Below are 16,754 nucleotides of genomic sequence, written 5' to 3'. Positions count from 1 at the left end.
TGTGAGTGCAAACTGTAGCCGAGGCTGGTGCGCTTGAGACTTGAGTATGGAACGCCGTTTGGGTCTTTGCGTGTCAAAAAGATTTGCATAAAGGTCATTTGGACTCCGCCCACCTCCCAGGTACTGATGACAGACGTTCACTCAACTTCTGTTTTTCCGAGGTAAAATGAGCTGTCCAAACGGCGTTCCATAGAGTTGTCACATTTTCATTTGGTACTGTGCTACAAATAGAACAAGGGGCAGGCAGTGTTTATCACATTTCTTGAAAATGCCTACAAAGGGGTTGATTTGGGGGGGCGGAAGTTCAGAAAGGGAAGTAACTGCTTTAAATCTTTGTACATGTAACTAATCTATCATGGGAAGTTCTACTGGTCTCTGTGTGAACGTCTACACCAGGAACTGTAGCTTTATCCTTCTGTCAATGAGTAAGTACAAATCTGGCTTTATTCTGAGGTCATTGCATTATACATTTAAATATCTGTAAAGTGTAAGGACAGAAATTGAGTAAATGTGGACCGTTTATAATTGTCCACCTGTTTTTGAATACTGGTGCATACTTCTGGTGTTTGTGTTTGTTGAATAGACTGGAGAAGTAACATCAGAAACGGTCTTGTGTCTTTTCTTAGAGAGAGAGATTATATTTAAGTTGTTTTAGGCTCCATGGGGTGTTTTGGACAGACATTCTGTTGGTTTAAGATTTACACAACCTTGGTCCATGGTATTTTAGATTATTATTTGCTATCCATTGCACAACATTCGTATGGAGAACTGCAGTGTGTTTATATTTATTTTTGACCACAGATGTATATTTCTGATAAGACAACAGCTCAGAAGGTATCTTAAACCACTACTAATACTAGCAATTTATTACATGTACTGTGACAGAATGATACTGATTGATGTTATGAACCATTGTGACTGATGTATTGGCTGGCACAGAGCAAAGTTCCCCTTAGGGGATCAGGATGAACTGCATAAAAGAATGGTTCTCCACTTCAGAACAGAATATAATAAGTATCTTTATCCTTTTTCTTCCACAGAGATGAACAAATACCACTTTTGGGAGCCAGTTTGCACAGCCTTTTCCCCTCCTATTTGCTAATCTCCCACAGAAATCAATACACAAACATGATGGATGTCTTCTTGTCATGGTGACAAGTTCCAAGTGCAGTTATTGCCTTCAATGTACGGTGTTGAGTTCTGTGTGGCGTTGGCTGGTAACCTGTTTGCCCTGAGACTCTTGGTGACCAGGGAGAGGAACAACTGGCACACTGGTGTGGTGCTGTCCTGTAACCTGGCCATCAGTGACCTGCTCTATGTCCTCACCCTGCCCCTGCTCATTGTCTACTACATGCAGGAGAACTGGTTGTTTGGGATGGCGGTCTGTAAGATAGAACGCTTCCTCTTCACCTGCAACCTATATGTCAGCATCTACTTCATCATGTGTATCAGTGTGAACCGCTATGTGGCCATTGTGTACCCCTTCTTCAGCCGGAACCATGTGAACCCCGCCAAAGCCAAGGCTGCCAGTGTCGTCATCTGGATCTTTGTGACAGCCATCTCCTCTCCTGTGCTGAAGTTTGCCTCCACATGTCCAGAGGGAAGCAACAAAACCCGTTGTGTATCCTACTCCTATTGCACCAACAGTGATGCAGTTGCAGTTGCATACACTCACTTGTATTACAAAGTCTTTCTGTCTGTGGCTAGGTGTTTTATTCCCTTCCTGGTCACATTTGCATCATACTGCGCAGTGTTGAGGGGGGTGTGGAGGAATGTAAATATTACCTCCCTGGAGAAATGGAAGGTGGCCCTGATGGTGTTTGCGGTGGTTGTGCTGTATGCCATTTCCTTTGTGCCTTATCACCTCCTCCAGAGCTACTATTTCTTCCGCAAGGTTGACGAACTTGGCTCTGTCTGTGACTGGGTGTACAAGGCCTACCAGGTGTCCAAGGGACTGGCTACACTGAACATGTGCATCCATCCACTGCTCTACATGGCTGTGTTTGATAACATCAGAGTGGCCTGCTGTGGAAGGAGATCAGCAGATATGGCAATGAATAATACATTAACAAAATCATGCTCTCTCTGCTCTTTGGATGCCTGCACTTATGGTGTTTCTGATAAGCAAGTGTTACCCCGTAATGGGTCTGCGGTCAAATGCTCCCTAAAACACTTCAGCGAGCAGGCCTTTCTAATCGACCTGGCCCGGGTATCCTGGAAGGATATTGACATCATCCCGTCAGTAGAGGATGCCTTGTTATTCTTTAAAAGTGCCTTCCTCACCATCTTAAATAAGCATGCCCCATTCAAAAAATGTTGAACCAGGAACAGATATAGCCCTTGGTTCACTCCAGACCTGACTGCCCTTGACCAGCACAAAAACATCCTGTGGCGTTCTGCATTAGCATCGAATAGCCCCCGTGATATGCAACTTTTCAGGGAGGTTAGGAACAAATATACACAGGCAGTTAGAAAAGCTAAGGCTAGCTTTTTCAAACAGAAATGTGCATCCTGTAGCACAAACTCAAAAAAGTTCTGGGACACTGTAAAGTCCATGGAGAATAAGAGCACCTCCTCCCAGGTGCCCACTGCACTGAGGCTAGGAAACAATGTCACCACCGATACATCCACTATAATTGATTATTTCAACAAGCATTTTTCTACGGCTGGCCATGCCTTCCACCTGGCTACCCCTACCCCGGTCAACAGCCCTGCACCCCCCAAAGCAACTCACCCAAGCCTCCCCCATTTCTCCTTCACCCAAATCCAGATAGCTGATGTTCTGAAAGAGCTGCAAAATCTGGACCCCTACAAATCAGCCGGGCTTGACAATCTGGACCCTCTCTTTCTAAAATTATCTGCCGAAATTGTTTCAATGTCACGTCCTGGCCCGTATAAAGGTTAATTGTCATTGTAGTTTGGTCAGGACGTGGCAGAGGGTATTCGTTTTATGTGGTTCGGGGTGGTGTGTTTGTTGAAGGGGCATTTGATTGAAGTATTCCGGGGTTTTTGGGCACTGTTTGATTTTCATGTATTCTATGTTTAGTCTAGTGTGTCTGTTTCTATGTTTGGTTAATTGAGAGTCCCATATATTAGGGTGTGTTTGTGTTTGTCATTTGTGGGAGATTGTTCTGTGTTTAGCCTTGTGCCTTGCCAGACTGTTTTGTTGATCGTTCGTTCTTTTGTTATTTTGGTGTTCATTTTGAATTTATTAAACGTCAAGATGAGCATACACATACCTGCTGCGTTTTGGTCTCATCACTACGACAACTGTGACATTCAACCCCTATTACTAGCCTGTTCAACCTCTCTTTCATATCGTCTGAGATTCCCAGAGAATGGAAAGCTGCCGCAGCCATCCCCCTCTTCAAAGGGGGAAACACTCTAGACCCAAACTGCTACAGACCTATATCTATCCTTTCTAAGGTCTTCGAAAGCCAAGTTAACAACAGATAACCAACCATTTCGAATCCCACCGTACCTTCTCTGCTATGCAATCTGGTTTCAGAACTGGTCATGGGTGCACCTCAGCCACGCTCAAGGTCCTAAACGATATCATAACCGCCATCGATAAGAGACAATACTGTGCAGCTGTATTCATCAACCTGGCCAAGGCTTTCGACTCTGTCAATCACCACATTCTTATCGGCAGACTCAAAAGCCTTGGTTTCTCAAATGACTGCCTCGCCTGGTTCACCAACTAATTCCTGATAGAGTTCAGTGTTTTAAATCGGAGGGCCTGTTGTCCGGACCTCTGGCAGTCTCTATGGGGGTGCCACAGGGTTCAATTCTCGGGCTGACTCTCTTCTCTGTATACATCAATGATGTTGCTCTTGCTGCTGGTGATTCTCTGAGCCACCTCTACACAGATGACACCATTCTGTATACTTCTTGCCCTTCTTTGGACACTGTGTTAACTAACCTCCAGTCGAGCTTCAATGCCATACAACTCTCCTTCTGTGACCTCCAACTGCTCTTAAATGCAAGTAAAACTAAATGCATGGTTTTCAACCGATCGCTGCCCGCACCTGCCCGCCCGTCCAGCATCACTACTCTGGACGGTTCTGACTTAGAATATGTGGACAACTACAAATACCTAGGTTTCTGGTTAGACTGTAAACTCTCCTTCCAGACTCACATTAAGCATCTCCAATCCAAAATGAAATCTAGAATTGGCTTCCTATTTCACAACAAAGCATCCTTCACTCATGCTGCCAAACATACCCTCATAAAACTGACCATCCTACCGATCCTCGATTTCATCGATGTCATTTACAAAATAGCCTCCAACACTCTACTCAACAAACTGGATGCAGTCTATCACAGCGCAATCCGTTTTGTCACCAAAGCACCATATACTACCTACCACTGCGACCTGTACGCTCTCGTTGGCTGGACCTTGCTTCATACTCGTCGCCAAACCCACTGGCTCCAGGCCATCTACAAGTCTTTGCTAGGTAAAGCCCCGCCTTATCTCAGCTCACTGATCACCATAGCAACACCCACCCATAGCACGCGCTCCAGCAGGTATATTTCACTGGTCAGCCCCAATCCAATTCCTCCTTTGGCCGCCTTTCCTTCCAGTTCTCTGCTGCCAATGACTGGAACGAACTGCAAAAATCACTAAAGCTGGAGACTCATATCTCCCTCACTAACTTTAAGCACCAGCTGTCAGAGCAGCTCACAGATCACTGCACCTGTACATAGCCCATCTGTAAATAGCCCATCCAAATATCTCATCCCCATACTGTATTTATTTATTTATCTTGCTCCTTTGCACCCCAGTATCTCCACTTGCACATTCATCTTTTGCACATCTATCACTCCAGTATTTAATTGCTAAATTGTAATTACTTCGCCACCATGGCCTGTTTATTGCCTTACCTCCCTTATCTTACCTCATTTGCACTCTCTGCATATAGACTTTCCTACTGTATTATTGATTGTATGTCTGTTTATTCCATGTGTAACTCTGTGTTGTTGTATGTGTCTAACTGCTTTGCTTTATCTTGGCCAGGTCACAGTTGTAAATTAGAACTTGTTCTCAACTAGCCTACCTGGTTAAATAAAGGTGAAATAAAATAAATAAATAAAAAACACACAGTTGATGACTTATCTGTAAATAACTGCAGCTATATGCACTTCCTTCCAATGTTCTGATGTAAGATGTTTTTGATAGTCATGTTTCTTTTCATGAAGTCTAAACTATGCCCTCTTCTATATTCATTATTTCAGCATCAGATAATAGAAATTGAACATATTCAAAATAACTATTTGAAATGTAGCTACATTACAACATAATAACTTACAGTTTTCACATGATGAGAAATATATGAACACCAAAAGCACTGGATAAAAAGTTATTATAACCACTATTTTCTGCCCTAGGAGACAGTGGATGGAAAAGCGTGCTAGTTTGAAATTGAAAAGAGTCGCTGTAGCTATTGATAAAGAAGAACATTAAGACGATGTAGCTGCTTTAGAAGTGGGATGCACTGTTGAGCGCTACATCCTCATGGGTTCGTGCTGATTGAACAGAGATTGTGACAGCCGGTTAAATGGCGTCCCTTGAGAGGGCAAGAACAAGATGCATGTCAGGAGAAGTGCAGTATTATCATAAGGTGATGTAAACTTGGAATACGGAGGAAGAACGGAGAGAAAAAGAGAGGCAGAGGATGTCTAATATAGAGGGAGGAATAGGGTGGGCTTGAGTAGATTAAAAATGGCGGGGAAAAGGGAGATGGTTTGTTAAAGAAGAATGGTAAAAAGTAATAGCTTGTGTAAACTAGCACAAGGTAAATTGCCGCGTCAGGGTGGCTCACTTGTTATTCTTAAGACATGCCAAAATTGCACATAACCAAAACAACTAGTCACAAATTAAATACTGGGGATGGGCTCTTATCAATCAAAACATGTATTAATGCCTTTATAGATCCATATATCACCCTTTCATTTGAAAGAGTAAATAAATATTGATGCTACCAGCACTTCCACAAGTGCATCAATATTTCGTAAATAGTTTAATCCATTTTCCGTTTCATGAATTTGTTCACAGGTAAATGGTAATGCGCTAAAACGCTCTGGTGACAAACAAACTTTGCTGCCCTGTTTCCAATCGTCCACATGGCTGAGATAACCTATTGAAGTAAGTAAATACTGTTACATTTTGAAAATGTAAAAAAAAAAGATCATATGTATTATTAGCTAACTAGCTACCGTGCAGGCTACGGTGGATGTACATGATGAAAATATATCTATGATTACCTGTGATATTTCACAAAAGTAAACACTGACACATCCTGACATTTATCACCATGGTGCCTTCAGCAGTTGATCCTAGTGATGTGACATTTTAAGCAGTTTCTGGTAGGGTTTAACAGCATCAGTTTGTTTTCTCTTCAGATTGGCCCACGCATCACCATGCAGCTGGTGAAGACCGAGGAGGGAATGGGAGAGGGGAACATACTCTACCATGCAGTCAGTAAGTACACCTGTCAGCTTCCTGATGATTTAGCTGTCCATGGGATGTACATGATGAAAAGATAACAATGATTACCTGTGATATTTCAACAACAAAAAAGTAAACGCTTACTGACATATCCACCGAGAATGGGTGTCTCTGTTGATTGGTCATGGTGAAATGCTGATACAGGCACTCTGAATGTCTTTTCTGAAGTTGCCAAGACTGAGGAAGAGCTTCAGGAGATCCTGATCCGAAAAGAGGCGCAGATGAAAGAAAAGCAGGAACGGAAGAAAAAACAAGAGCAGGATGTTGCTCAAAAGAAAGCGTTACGGGAGAAGAACAAGTGAGTGTTAAAGCACATTGTAACTGCTATTCATTCCACCTGAGTTGGAGTGGAACAGTGATGTTTGTTTCTGTAATGTCAGGAAAAGAAGCATGGCAGGCATCAAGAGGAAGCGCCAGGAGGAGGAAGAGCATGACCCTGAAGTGGAGGATCCTGGGAACCAGGATAACAGGCCTCTGGTTGTTGAATCTGACGACGAGGCAGAGTACTACAGACAGGCTGTAGGGGAGAAGCCAGATGAAGGTATGTACTCTTTCAGTACTGAACCAAGTCTCTATAGTTTGTGTTTTGTTGTACTATATTTTTGTGCTATTTTGGCAGACAAAATCACCTTGTATATGTATTTTTCTCCCTCCCCATCTAGATATGTTCCCTGCAGCCAAGAGGAGGCAAAGACCTGTAAGGCCCTTAGGAGGACCCTTCAAGAAGAGGAAACCGTTCTCTGGCAACAACGGGGAAAACAAACATGGTTCCACGTCACCTCATAGGTCTGGTCCAGGAGGGAAACCCAGAGACCGAATGGGGGGTGACGGGGACAAGAAAGAGGGAAAGAAATTTGGGGATGGGGGCAAATCCTTTGGAAAGATGTCACCGGGGGGCAAGAGGTTTGGAGGAAAGACATTTGGGGATGGGGCAAACGGTTTGGAGGACAGAGGAATGTATTCCTTCATGATAGGACATTGGTATAGCAACAAGTCAGCTGGAGGACTGGATGAAAATGCAATGATGTAATTTTGTACCTTGTGAACATGTTTATAAAAATGTTATAAGCATTGGCAAATAAATTGCTGAATACAAAGTACAGCTCAATTGTGTGTAGCTTTTTTATCTTGGGGCTGACTCATGTAGCCTCTGCCACAAGCTTTCACCTCAAAGTGTGAGTGAAAACTGTAGCCGAGGCTGGTGCGCTTGAGACTTGAGTTGTGACATTTTAATTTGGTACTGTGCTACAAATAGAGCAAGGGGCATGCAGTGTTTATCACATTTCTTGAAAATGCCTACAAAGGGTTTGATTTGGGGGGGCGGAAGTTCAGAAAGGGAAGTAACTGCTTTAAATCTTTGTACATGTAACTAACCTATCATGGGAAGTTCTACTGGTCTCTGTGTGAACGTCTACACCAGGAACTGTAGCTTTATCCTTCTGTCAATGAGTAAGTACTAATCTGGCTTTATTCTGAGGTCATTGCATTATACATTTAAATATCTGTAAAGTGTAAGGACAGAAATTGAGTAAATGTGGACCGTTTATAATTGTCCACCTGTTTTTAAATACTGGTGCATACTTCTGGTGTTTGTGTTTGTTGAATAGACTGGAGAAGTAACATCAGAAACGGTCTTGTGTCTTTTCTTAGAGAGAGAGATTATATTTAAGTTGTTTTAGGCTCCATGGGGTGTTTTGGACAGACATTCTGTTGGTTTAAGATTTACACAACCTTGGTCCATGGTATTTTAGATTATTATTTGCTATCCATTGCACAACATTAGTATGGAGAACTGCAGGGTGTTTATATTTATTTTTGACCACAGATGTATATTTCTGATAAGACAACAGCTCTGAAGGTATCTTAAACCACTACTAATACTAGCAATTTATTACATGTACTGTGACAGAATGATACTGATAGATGTTATGAACCATTGTGACTGATGTATTGGCTGGCACAGAGCAAAGTTCCCCTTAGGGGATCAGGATGAACTGCATAAAATAATGGTTCTCCACTTCAGAACAGAATATAATGAATATCTTTATCCTTTTTCTTCCACAGAGATGAACAAATACCACTTCTGGGAGCCAGTTTGCACAGCCTTTTCCCCTCCTATTTGCTAATCTCCCACAGAAATCAATACACAAACATGATGGATTACAACTCTTCTTGTCATGGTGACAAGTTCCAAGTGCAGTTATTGCCTTCAATGTACGGTGTTGAGTTCTGTGTGGCGTTGGCTGGTAACCTGTTTGCCCTGAGACTCTTGGTGACCAGGGAGAGGAACAACTGGCACACTGGTGTGGTGCTGTCCTGTAACCTGGCCATCAGTGACCTGCTCTATGTCCTCACCCTGCCCCTGCTCATTGTCTACTACATGCAGGACAAGAACTGGTTGTTTGGGATGGCGGTCTGTAAGATAGAACGCTTCCTCTTCACATGCAACCTGTATGTCAGCATCTACTTCATCATGTGTATCAGTGTGAACCGCTATGTGGCCATTGTGTACCCCTTCTTCAGCCGGAACAATGTGAACCCCGCCAAAGCCAAGGCTGCCAGTGTCGTCATCTGGATCTTTGTGACAGCCATCTCCTCTCCTGTGCTGAAGTTTGCCTCCACATGTCCAGAGGGAAGCAACAAAACCCGTTGTGTATCCTACTCCTATTGCACCAACAGTGATGCAGTTGCATACACTCACTTGTATTACAAAGTCTTTCTGTCTGTGGCTGGGTGTTTTATTCCCTTCCTGGTCACATTTGCATCATACTGCGCAGTGTTGAGGGTGGTGTGGAGGAATGTAAATATTACCTCCCTGGAGAAATGGAAGGTGGCCCTGATGGTGTTTGCGGTGGTTGTGCTGTATGCCATTTCCTTTGTGCCTTATCACCTCCTCCAGAGCTACTATTTCTTCCGCAAGGTTGACGAACTTGGCTCTGTCTGTGACTGGGTGTACAAGGCCTACCAGGTGTCCAAGGGACTGGCTACACTGAACATGTGCATCCATCCACTGCTCTACATGGCTGTGTTTGATAACATCAGAGTGGCCTGCTGTGGAAGGAGATCAGCAGATATGGCAATGAATAATACATGAACAAAATCATGCTCTCTGCTCCTTGCACTTACGGTGTTTCTGATAAGCAAGTGTTACACACAGTTGATGACTTATCTGTAAATAACTGCAGCTATATGCACTTCCTTCCAATGTTCTGATGTAAGATGTTTTTGATAGTCATGTTTCTTTTCATGAAGTCTAAACTATGCCCTCTTCTATATTCATTATTTCAGCATCAGATAATAGAAATTGAACATATTCAAAATAACTATTTGAAATGTAGCTACATTACAACATAATAACTTACAGTTTTCACATGATGAGAAATATATGAACACCAAAAGCACTGGATAAAAAGTTATTATAACCACTATTTTCTGCCCTAGGAGACAGTGGATGGAAAAGCGTGCTAGTTTGAAATTGAAAAGAGTCGCTGTAGCTATTGATAAAGAAGAACATTAAGACGATGTAGCTGCTTTAGAAGTGGGATGCACTGTTGAGCGCTACATCCTCATGGGTTCGTGCTGATTGAACAGAGATTGTGACAGCCGGTTAAATGGCGTCCCTTGAGAGGGCAAGAACAAGATGCATGTCAGGAGAAGTGCAGTATTATCATAAGGTGATGTAAACTTGGAATACGGAGGAAGAACGGAGAGAAAAAGAGAGGCAGAGGATGTCTAATATAGAGGGAGGAATAGGGTGAGCTTGAGTCAGTTAAAAATGGCGGGGAAAAGGGAGATGGTTTGTTAAAGAAGAATGGTAGAAAGTGTAAGCAGAGTGAGTTGTACGCAGGATCAAAGACAGGAGGGGAAATGGAAGTGAATCAGGGCGAAGTATAGGAGGCGCAGTGGCGACCTGTCATTCAGGCAGGTAGCCCCACCTGTTTTGAGCCCTCCTGTTGAGTAATAAAAATATATATACATACAGTGAGGGAAAAAAGTATTTGATCCCTTTTTCTGGATTTTTTGTTGTTGTTATTCTGTCTCTCACTGTTCAAATAAACCTACCATTAAAATTATAGACTGATAATTTCTTTGTCAGTGGGTGTAACGATTGTCGTAGGGTTTAGACCAAGACGCAACAGGGAAGTGTATACTCATCTTCTTTTTTTAATATTGAAGAAGGAGAAACAAAATGAAACACGTATACAATTACGAAAACGACACTAACAGTTCTGTCATGTGACCAACACAAAACAGAATACAACTACCCACAATCGACAATACAAACACACCCCTAATTATAGGACCTTCAATCAGAGGCAACGATAAACAGCTGCCTCCAATTGAAGGCCCCAACACCAATTAACTAAACATAGAAATACAAATGACTAGACAGAACATAGAAATAAACTAACATAGAACAATAACCAAAACCCTGGACTAATAAATCAAATACCCCTCTCTACATGGACACATACACACAACCACCATGAACCACATAAAACAAATACCCCCTGCCACGTCCTGACCAAACTAAACACTAACAAATAACACCTTTACAGGTCAGAACGTGGCAGTGGGCAAACGTACAAAATCAGCAGGGGATCAAATACTTTTTTCCCTCACTATATATATACACGTTTTGCATGTTATTTAAACAAACATTTGTTAGTAAAGTTTATAATTGTAAATTGGGTGGTTCGAGACCTGAATGTTGATTGGCTCCCGAGTGGCGCAGCAGTCGAAGGCACTGCATCTTATTAGTGCTAGAGGCGTCAATACAGACACCCTGGTTCAAATCCAGGTTGTATCACAACCGGCCATGATTGGGTGTCCCATAGGGCGGCGTACAATTGTCCCAGCGTCGTCAGGGTTTGGCTGGTGTAGGGTGTCATTGTAAATAAGAATTTGTTCTTAACTGACTTGCCTAGTTAAATTAAAAAATATACAGTTGAAGTTGGAAGTTTACATACACCTTAGCCAAATATATTTAAACTCCGGTTTTCAGAATTCCTGACATTTAATCCAAGTAAAAATTCCCTGTCTTAGGTCAGTTAGGATCACCACTTTATTTTAAGAATGTGAAATGTCAGAAAAATAGTAGAGAGAATGATTTATTTCAGCTTTTATTTCTTTCATCACATTCCCAGTGGGTCAGAAGTTTAGGTACCCTCAATTAGTATTCGGTAGCATTGCCTTTAAATTGTTTAACTTGGGTCGAACATTTCGGGTAGCCTTCCACAAGCTTCCCATAATAAGTTGGGTGAATTTTGCCCCATTCTTCCTGACAGAGCTGGTGTAACTGAGTTAGGTTTGTAGGCCTCCTTGCTCACACACGCTTTTTCAGTTCTGCCCACAAAGTTTCAATAGGATTGAGGTCAGGGCTTTGTGATGGCCACTCCAATACCTTGACTTTGTTGTCCTTAAGCCATTTTGCCACAACTTTGGAAGTATGCTTGGGGTCATTGTCCATTTGGAAGACCCATTTGCGACCAAGCTTTAACTTCCTGACTGATGTCTTGAGATGTTGCTTCACTATATCCACATAATGTTCCTTCCTCATGGTGCCATCTATTTTGTGAAGTGCACCAGTCCCTCCTGCAGCAAAGCACCCCCACAACATGATGCTGCCACCCCCGTGCTTCACAGTTGGAATGGTGTTCTTCGGCTTGCAAGCCTCCCCCTTTTTCCTCCAAACACAACGATGGTCATTATGGCCAAACAGTTCTATTTTCGTTTCATCAGACCAGAGGACATTTCTCCAAAAAGTATGATCTTTGTCCCCATGTGCAGTTGCAAACTGTAGTCTGGCTTTTATATGGCGGTTTTGGAGCAGTGGCTTCTTCCTTGCTGAGTGGCCTTTCAGGTTATGTCGATATAGGACTTGTTTTACTGTGGATATAGATACTTTTGTACCCGTTTCCTCCAGCATCTTCACAAGATCCTTTGCTGTTGTTCTGGGATTGATTTGCACTTTTCGCACCAAAGTACGTTCATCTCTAGGAGACAGAACGCGTCTCCTCCTGAGCGATGTGACGGCTGCGTGGTCCCATGGTGCTTATACTTGCGTACTATTGTTTGTACAGATGAACATGGTACCTTCAAGCGTTTGGAAATTTCTCCCAAGGGTGAACCAGACTTGTGGAGGTCTACGATTGTTTTTCTGAGGTCTTGGCTGATTTCTTTTGATTTTCTCATGATGTCGAGCAAAGAGCCACTGAGTTTGAAGGTAGGCCTTGAAATACATCCACATGTACACCTCCAATTGACTCAAATTATGTCAATTAGCCTATCAGAAGCTTCTAAAGCCATGACATCATTTTCAGGAATTTTCTAAGCTGTTTAAAGGCACAGTTAACTTAGTGTATGTAAACTTCTGACCCACTGGAATTGTGATACAGTGAATTATAAGTGAAATAATCTGTCTGTAAACAATTGTTGGAAAAATGACTTGTGTCATGCACAAAGTAGATGTCCTAACCGACTTGCCAAAACTATAGTTTGTTAACAAGAAATTTGTGGAATGGTTGAAAAACGAGTTTTAATGACCCCAACCTAAGTATATGTAGACTTCCGACTTCCACTGTACAGTCGTGGCCAAAAGTTTTGAGAACGACACAAATATTAATTTCCACAAAGTTTGCTGCTTCAGTGTCTTTAGATATTTTTGTCAGATGTTACTATGGAATACTGAAGTATAATTACAAGCATTTCATAAGTGGCAAAGGCTTTTATTGACAATTACATGAAGTTGATGCAAAGAGTCAATATTTGCAGTGTTGACCCTTCTTTTTCAAGACCTCTGCAATCCGCCCTGGCATGCTGTCAATTAACTTCTGGGCCACATCCTTACTGATGGCAGCCCATTCTTGCATAATCAATGCTTGGAGTTTGTCAGAATTTGTGGGTTTTTGTTTGTCCACCCACCTCTTGAGGATTGACCACAAGTTCTCAATGGGATTAAGGTCTGGGGAGTTTCCTGGCCATGGACCCAAAATATCGATGTTTTGTTCCCCGAGCCACTTAGTTATCACTTTTGCCTTTGTGCAATGTGCTCCATCATGCTGGAAAAGGCATTGTACGTCACATAACTGTTCCTGGATGGTTGGGAGAGGTTGCTCTCAGAGGATGTGCTGGTACCATTCTTTATTCATGGCTGTGTTCTTAGGCAAAATTGTGAGTGAGCCCACTCCCTTGGCTGAGAAGCAACCCCACACATGAATTGTCTCAGGATGCTTTACTTTTGGCATGACACAGGACTGATGGTAGCGCTCACCTTGTCTTCTCCGGACAAGCTTTTTTCCGGATGCCCCAAACAATCAGAAAGGGGATTCATCAGAGAAAATGACTTAACCCAGTCCTCAGCAGTCCAATCCCTGTACCTTTTGCAGAATATCAGTCTGTCCCTGATGTTTTTCCTGGAGAGAAGTGGCTTCTTTGCTGCCCTTCTTGACACCAGGCCATCCTCCAAAAGTCTTTGCCTCACTGTGCGTGCAGATGCACTCACACATGCCTGCTGCCATTCCTGTGCAAGCTCTGTACTGGTGGTGCCCCGATCCCGCAGCTGAATCAACTTTAGGAGACAGTCCTGGCGTTTTCGGGACTTTCTTGGGCGCCCTGAAGCCTTCTTCACAACAATTGAACCACCCTCCTTGAAGTTCTTGATAATCTGATAAATGGTTGATTCAGGTGCAATCTTACTGGAGGCAATATCCTTGCCTGTGTCAAATGGTAGGTTACAGTAACCTAGAATGGCATAGAAATTAACAGCCTACTTGATTGCCAACATATGCAAATGTGGCCTATCATTCTCCACATTTATTGTCAGTTTCATAGTGGACTTTTTCTCTATAAGTTCCATTTTAAATGTCCACTCTAGAGCGCTGCGCGAGTGGACATTTGAAACGGAATTTATGGGGGAAAAGTCCACTATGAAACTGACAATAAATGTGGAGAATGATAGGCCACATTTGCATATGTTGGCCATCAAGTAGGCTATTAATTTCTATGCCATTCTAGGCTACTCTAGAACTGAGCATGAGTAAAACCCTTCGCTTGATACGGTTATCCATAAGAAAAGTCGACATTTGAATGCAGTTTACTTTAATCCACCTCTGGGCGAATTTATCTAAAGAGCTCTAGAACACATAAAGTCATTTTTTATATCAGTTCTAGTGCATTAATATGTTTTATGGAAAACATATTAAATAGCCTACCTACAACTGGTAAAAAGTTGTCACGATGTGCACGCATGCTGCACTGTCTCATTGACTCACCAGTATGGGATCAATATCATGCCAAACGTATTCGTGTATCATGATCTGTACAAATAAATACCAATCCACAATTGTAAATCACCAATCCACAAATGTAAATCACTTTCCACAAATGAAAATCACTATCCACAAATGAAATTCATTATCCACAAACAAAAACCTTTTGATTTGTATTTGTAAATCAATATATTGCGTTAGAATTGTGACAGATATGGAAAACCTGCAACGCCATATTTGGAAGCGCTAAGGTCACCTGACTTTTGGCAGGGATTTGACAACAAGAAAAAGACTAAAAGTTCTCACATGTAGAAAGCGATGGTTGTTACCGTATTATAATTTCTGCAGGCTTGTAAGGCAGGCATCAACATGGCCGAATGAGAGGCTGCCAAGCGATTTATAGAAATCGTTTCCTACGGGTACAAACCTTTTTTCTAATAATACAAATCGCTTTTTGGGGGGGTCATTGTCCTGTTGAAAAACTAATGATAGTCCCACTAAGCGCAAACCAGATGGGATGGAGTATCGCTGCAGAATGCTGTGGTAGCCATGCTGGTTAAGTGTGCCTTGAATTCTAAATAAATCACTGACAGTGTCACCAGCAATGCACCCCACACCATCACATCTCCTCAGTAGTGGTTTCTTGGCAGTAATTCGACCATGAAGACCTGATTCACACTGTCTCTGAATAGTTGATGTTGAGATGTGTCTGTTAGTTGAACTCTGTGAAGCATTTATTTTGGCTGCAATTTCTGAGGCTGATAACTCTAATGAATTTATCCTCTGCAGCAGAGGTAACTCTGGGTCTTCCTTCCTGTGGCGGTCCTCATGAGAGCCATTTTCATCATAGCGCGTGATGGTTTTTGCGACTACAGTTGAAGAAAGTTTAAAAGTTCTTGACAGTTTCCGGATTGACTGACCTTTATGTATTAAAGTAATGACGGACTGTTATTTCTCTTTTCTTATTTGAGCTGTTCTTGCCATAATATGGACTTGGTCTTTTACCAAATAGGGCTCTCTTCTATATACCACCTCTATTTTACGGTCAATTTGCAATCTACAAATTATTTGTAATTATGTTCTGGCCCCCCGACCTAGCTCTAAAGAAAAAATTGGCCCGCGGCTGAATCTAGTTGATAATCCCTGTTTACGGGCATGTGTAGGAGTGTGTAGGAGGGAGATTCCTTGGTGTAAGACAAAGGAATTTGTAGCATTTGGGAAAGTAGTGGTATGTGTTAATTGTAGAGGTGCCCATGGGGCTGGGGATCAGAAATGTCCGGTGCAAGAGAGGCAGGTTGAGGTTTCCAGGGTTAGAGTAGTTGTTATATGCTGAGTTAGGGAAGGAATTAGAGGAAGATGGGTCAAGGGGGAGGGATCCTGAGAGGAGTGGTGTAAGTAGTAGATCTGTACCAGTACAGAGGGATAGGCCAACAAGTGATATATGTTTCAGTAAGATTAGATTTTTAGCAATTATAGCAATGGTTATCAACTGAACTGCAGGGATGTAATGTAAATCACAGAAAATTGAGGTTGTGGTGGCAGCTGCAGAGAGGTTTTTTTGTTGTGTGAGACTTGATGTCAGAAGAGTTCAAGTGTGTTAAGTGGTGGTGTCTCATCCTTTCAGGCTGTTGGCCTGAGGTAGGACTAAATATATTTAAAAAGTGGAGCAGGGTGGTGGTTAATTTTTATATTGTTTATTATTATTATATCATTTTTTGTGAAGTGTAGGTTTAGATGGTAGGGTATTTGTTGATTAAAAACAAATTCAAGCAAAGTAAAAGGTAGTTATACTCCAGTCTAGTAACGTTAGGTGGCGGTAATTCAACATTAATTGGTTGCCAACCGCCGTTAAACCTCATCGAATAAGATTTTGTGTCTTATCGTTTAAGTTGCATTAAGTAGCCTCCATACCCGTTGGTGGCGCTCTAGCTATCCTATTTGGTAAGTTTTTCAGTTTGTGTCGTTCGTGTATCTCT

The 16,754-nt window shown here is 42.2% G+C and overlaps 2 protein-coding genes across 3 annotated transcripts; both read left to right on the top strand.

The window, feature by feature from the left end:
* The first annotated feature begins 67 nt into the window (after positions 1-67).
* LOC106601183 (suppressor of SWI4 1 homolog) lies at positions 68-7,551 on the top strand. Of its 2 annotated transcripts, XM_014193166.3 has the most exons (5): positions 2,316-6,145; positions 6,403-6,481; positions 6,677-6,806; positions 6,889-7,049; positions 7,171-7,551. In XM_014193166.3, the coding sequence occupies exons 2-5, from the start codon at positions 6,421-6,423 to the stop codon at positions 7,536-7,538; spliced, it is 720 nt and encodes a 239-aa protein (XP_014048641.1). In that variant the 5' UTR covers positions 2,316-6,145; positions 6,403-6,420; the 3' UTR covers positions 7,539-7,551. The 2 variants fall into 2 exon arrangements, 1 of the variants encoding a protein (XP_014048641.1); XR_014391941.1 differs by lacking the exons at positions 6,889-7,049; positions 7,171-7,551 and adding an exon at positions 68-425 and having other exon boundaries at positions 1,041-6,145; positions 6,677-6,807.
* A 1,027-nt stretch (positions 7,552-8,578) lies between these two features.
* Positions 8,579-10,491, top strand: LOC123741898 (P2Y purinoceptor 11-like). The gene has a single exon (XM_045716181.2). It carries the CDS (start codon positions 8,661-8,663, stop codon positions 9,600-9,602), a length of 942 nt encoding a protein of 313 aa, XP_045572137.2. The 5' UTR covers positions 8,579-8,660; the 3' UTR covers positions 9,603-10,491.
* The last annotated feature ends 6,263 nt before the right edge of the window (positions 10,492-16,754 follow it).

This window comes from Salmo salar, chromosome 03 (assembly GCF_965601325.2).
Source record: "Salmo salar chromosome 03, fSalSal1, whole genome shotgun sequence".
NCBI lineage: Eukaryota > Metazoa > Chordata > Actinopteri > Salmoniformes > Salmonidae > Salmo > Salmo salar.
Note: the sequence above shows the minus strand (reverse complement) of the source record. Positions and strands in the feature narration are given on the sequence as shown.

Excerpts from the sequence above, each read along its gene's own strand:
- LOC106601183 (XM_014193166.3), top strand. The coding sequence starts at position 6,421 with ATGCAGCTGGTGAAGACCGAGGAGGGAATGGGAGAGGGGAACATACTC. Across the intron at positions 6,482-6,676 it reads CATACTCTACCATGCAGTCA|TTGCCAAGACTGAGGAAGAG; the intron begins GTAAGTACACCT and ends TCTTTTCTGAAG. Across the intron at positions 6,807-6,888 it reads GCGTTACGGGAGAAGAACAA|GAAAAGAAGCATGGCAGGCA; the intron begins GTGAGTGTTAAA and ends CTGTAATGTCAG.
- LOC123741898 (XM_045716181.2), top strand. The coding sequence starts at position 8,661 with ATGATGGATTACAACTCTTCTTGTCATGGTGACAAGTTCCAAGTGCAG.